The 4,970-nt window shown below is 41.4% G+C and overlaps 1 protein-coding gene across 1 annotated transcript; it reads left to right on the top strand.

Annotated features, from left to right (window-relative positions):
• Positions 1 to 296: 296 nt before the first annotated feature.
• On the top strand, positions 297 to 4,447 carry NAT16 (N-acetyltransferase 16 (putative)). The gene is made up of 3 exons (XM_082255517.1): positions 297 to 549; positions 2,308 to 2,532; positions 2,705 to 4,447. Exons 1-3 carry the CDS (start codon positions 352 to 354, stop codon positions 3,254 to 3,256), a joined length of 975 nt encoding a protein of 324 aa, XP_082111643.1. The 5' UTR covers positions 297 to 351; the 3' UTR covers positions 3,257 to 4,447.
• Positions 4,448 to 4,970: the final 523 nt, after the last annotated feature.

Below are 4,970 nucleotides of genomic sequence, written 5' to 3'. Positions count from 1 at the left end.
TCTGAAATACTTTTATAGGATACCTATAAAAGCTTTTATAGGATACCTTTGTAGAACATAATATAGCTCAAAGTTACGGCCTATGTTGGTCAGGTGACCAAAAGCTTATATTGGCCGAAATAATTTGAAATTAGAGTATAGATTCACTTTATAAATTGTAGGTCTGCATATTATCTTCCTGTCTCTACTCTTTATGACTGGGCCTTTTGTTTTTTAGATTTCCTGTAACGACGGACTCCCTGGATCTATATTTTTTGACAAGTTCCTGTCATTTGGTTGGTCCATAAATTCTGCAGCTTTCGTGGCTTCCTCACTTTCTTCCACAGTTTCCTTTGCTCCAGTGGCTCCCACATGAAGCTTGAGGCGATTCCTGGTGCCCCCCAAGATGGGGACCTAGAATTTGTGCTGGCCACAGAGAAGGAATTTGAAGAAATTGTGTCCATTTCTCATGGGATATATGGAGGATTGGATTATCTGCCCAGTCGCTATCACAGTTGGGTGAACGAGAAGGACCGGATGGTGGTACTGGCCAAGAAAAAAGGAGATGTTGTAAGGATGTGTCATCACCGACAGACATATGAACTTGCTCCTCCTGCAGGTTTTCTGTTTAGTGTTTAGTGCTAAGTATTTTGGAGACTGAAGGAAATCAGTTCCCCAGCAATAGGGAACAAATGAAACAATTACACATAGCCTAACTTGTATGGGCTTAAACTTGATGTTGCAGCTTCATACAGTTAGGGGAAAAATGTTGAACCACCAATGTTTGGCCTTTTTAGGTTTGGCCACAGGTTGCTCTCAAGCATCTAGATCAATGATTATCAACCTTATTGTCAGAATCTTCATTGAATTTTCTCTGAAAGAAAAAAGGATCTGTAGGTAGAGTATTTTGACTATTTTATATATTAAAAATATATACTAGGGACTTAAAACCAGGACGCAAGATAGGCAGTCCCCCCAAAAATGCATTACAAATGTTGACTTAAAGAACTCAAATTACCTTAATATTTTAGATAAGATCACCTTCTAATTTTTTTTTCATTGATCTCACTTTCCTCCTTTATTTCAAGAGATGTAGCTTAGGAAGAGGGATTGCTTAAAGTGGAGTACCTCCCATTTTGACATGTTCCTCGGATCACAATGCCCACCTGCAGTACAGTCCCATATGGATATTCTTTTTTTTCTATTATTTTTGATTACCTTTTTTTTCAGTACCGGCCACCTAGGCGATTTCGTCACTAGGCGATTCCCTTGGACTTCTGGGATGTCGACGCAATCTTTCCCAGGAGTCTTCGGGAAGCCTTCACAACCGTACTTGCCTTCCGGGTTCTTTGTTTATTCACAGGTTGTTATAACAACAGGGCAAAAGTTTCCACCAACGCCACCATTGCTATGGCAACCTGTAGCGATTCCCTTGGACTTCTGGGATGTCAATGTCATCTTTCCCAGGAGTCTTCGGGAAGCCTTCACAACCGTACTTGCCTTCCGGGTTCTCTGTTTTTTCACAGGTTGTTATAACAACAGGGCAAGAGTTTCCACCCACGCCACCATTGCTATGGCAACCTGTAGTCAACAAAACGTGCCGCGCAGTGTCATTACTGTGCAGGCCCAAGATTGGGAGGTTCATGCTGGGTAGCCAGCTGCACAGAATCCCAGAAATACACAGGAGCGGGATTCAGATGCCCACATCTTCGATGGCTACTGCCTGCCTGCCAGAATGATGTACAAAATTGCAAATTAAAAATTAAAAAGTATGAAGACAGTTATGACAATATGCAAATGATATAGTACAAGCACTAAGATTCATGGGGGTGCTTTTGTTAAAAAAATTGCTTAGGAGACAGGAGTTCCCTTTACAAGGCAGTAGATAGCATGCAAATGTATATACATAATACTGGGGGAGAATTGCTTTGCAAAATACTCATCAGGCATGATAAAGGGAGTAGAATGCTATGCTGTCTATCAGCCTACATGGGAAAATGTAAAGGCAGAGGTGTGAATGTCACCACTGACCTTTTATTGGGGTGGAATCACTACAATGCATAGAAATTGTTACCCTTATCAGGACTGATATTAATACATTATCCAAAATGTTGGCTGCTGGTCTTTAACATCAGGTAAGGGACTTTGATTAGGTGTAAGCATAGCTACAAATGAAACATAATAGGTAGCAATTATCAGGCTGTTTATTTTGCCACTCTGACCTGCAGTGTCCTATTTGACAGAAAAGTGGATACTGGAGGTAAGGTATAGGTGAGTAGAGTGTTCACATGTGGAACCCTGATGTTTTTGTTCTCCCCCCTGCTTTAGATTGGCCTCATTTCTATGTTTGTGGTGGATGGAGGGGAAACAGCTCTTCTAGAGGGGCTCCGTGTGGCACCCTGGGAGAGAGGCAGAGGAATAGCTGGAGTGCTCCAGAGGTTCGGTTGCCAGCTGGTGAAACATCGATACCCAAGTGTCAAAGTAATGAGGTTGACCAGGGATGACAAGCTGACTCCAAAGGAACTTAACAAATACAAAGTTATTGCTAAACAGGTAAAGTTGCATGGAACAACAGAAGATAGCTGTCGTGGAACAGGACATGATGTTATTCCAGCTTTATTTTGAATTATGTTTTTTCTCTCTGTCTCCCTGTCCTTTCCTCGTGTCCCATTTTCCATCTGAATATTCTCCTCTTATGCTTTCTTTTCATTACCTTCCTTACCAGGGCATACTACTTGTTCATTTTAATGCACCTGAACTCTCCTCCCGATTATCTTCCATTCCACTACCCCCCGGGCCATCACGTCCTCCTCCACCTATCCTTTTGTCTCCTGAAGAGGTCCAAGAAGTCTTCCTGGAGCGCGGGGGCCTATTGAAGGATCTTCTGCCCAATCAAACACTCATCCAGGACTGGCAGCCCTTCCAAGCCTTGCCTGGCAATCATGACCTGCTCCGCCGCAAATCTATTCGCTGGATGGTAGATGACAACGTTCAGCCAAGGGTTGCTACCCTTTGCACTGCACCATTCCCTGTCCCGGCAGGGCCTCTCTGCTTCTACCTCAACATTGATGTCTTTGGCTCTGGTTTGAGGGGGGCACAAGAGCAGTTGCTGTCTCACCTAGCGGCACATGTGCCATTGTTACCAGCGGATGTAAAATGCCAGCTGTTCCTGCCACCTAGCATGTGGAGGCCCATGGCTGATTTTTGCACTAATGTATTAGGTTTTAAACTGGAAAAAGGGTACACAGAGCAATATCTCCTAGAAGCAGATATATAGAGGGGCTTCATACCTCACTTACAGCAAGGGGGCAAAAATGACCCAATCTCAGTAATACTAACAGCCTTCTTTAGCTGAGCCTACACATCAAACATACTGTACATGTTGATCATTGACACTACACCCCCTTATAAACTTATTGCCGCTACTGTACATATGTCATTCCCCTAAAGAACAAAACCATAGATTATGCTCAATAACCAGTATGCTTCCCTGTACAGATAACAGTAATTCAAAGTAATAGTTCATGACATCCCAAATGAACCCCCAGATTTTTTTTATCTCAAATTTTTTTTTCTCACAGTTAAAAATGTTTGCACCAAAATAAGGTAATTTGTGGCACTTATTTGTACATACTGGGAAGTGCGTTAAATCTATTTCCCTCAGTTCCTGAGAGGATTAAATAATGATTGATAACATACAAAATTAGCAATTCCTTTTGCGATACCATTGCCTTCAGCTGTATATATACAACAAGAAGGAGACTTTCCCTTTTGTACTATGTTGCTAACATTGCACTATACATGTGAGGGTATATATGAGTGTCTGTGTGTGTATATATATATATAATATATTTATTTATACGCAGTAAAAGTAGGGGAGTTTAAAGCAAAATAAGGGCGGGTTAGGGTTTTGTACTCTGTACTGAGATAACTGAGTGTGTGATAAAATATTTATATATTTATTGCACTTTTAAAAAGAGCAAGGGAGGGTAAGAAACATGCACTGTAACGTATGTATATATACATACACATACACCTTTTGTAGAGTACATGTAGATAGGTACCTGAGATATATCATCAGGTAGCTATGTGCAATAATTACCTGTATAGGAGAAATATTTAGAAGTATGCAATATTTTGCACTACACCTACTGACTTTAACATGTGGAGGTTACCTAGAGAGCAGAGGAAGCGAGGTTGTGGACTTAACCATTGCTCATGAAGCAAACAGTTCTCTAGATTCTCCTAAATATGTGATCTTTTTGATCATTACTAAATGCATAGGCTATGTTCTCATGAATATGAAGTGTTGGTGATGTCACTGGTCTCTAGTGAATACATAGGCTATGTTCTCATGATCATGAAGTGTTGGTGATGTCACCGATCTCTAGTGAATGGATGGGCTATGTTCTCATGAATATGAAGTGTTGGTGATGTCACCGGTCTCTAGTGAATGGATGGGCTATGTTCTCATGATTATGAAGTGTTGGTGATGTTACTGGTCTCTAGTGAATAGATAGGCTATGTTCTCATGATCATGAAGTGTTGGTGATGTCACCGATCTCTAGTGAATGGATGGGCTATGTTCTCATGAATATGAAGTGTTGGTGATGTCACCGGTCTCTAGTGAATGGATTGGCTATGTTCTCATGATCATGAAGTGTTGGTGATGTCACCGGTCTCTAGTGAATGGATTGGCTATGTTCTCATGAATATGAAGTGTTGGTGGTGTCCCCGGTCTGTAGTGAATGGATGGGTTTTGTTCACATGAATATGAAGTGTCAATGATGTCACTGGTCTCTAGTGTTTGGAGGGGCTGTGTTCTCATGTATATGAAATGTCGGTGATATCACTGGTCTCTAGTTATTGATCAGACTGTGTTCTCATGAATATGAAGTGCCAGTGATGTCACTGGTCTTCAGAGATTGGATGCGCTGTGTTCTCATGAATATGAAGTGTCATTGATGTCAATGGTCTCTAGTGATTGGACG

This window comes from Pelophylax lessonae (genome assembly GCF_965119305.1).
Source record: "Pelophylax lessonae genome assembly, chromosome: 4".
NCBI lineage: Eukaryota > Metazoa > Chordata > Amphibia > Anura > Ranidae > Pelophylax > Pelophylax lessonae.
This window is presented reverse-complemented; position numbering and strand designations above follow the sequence as displayed.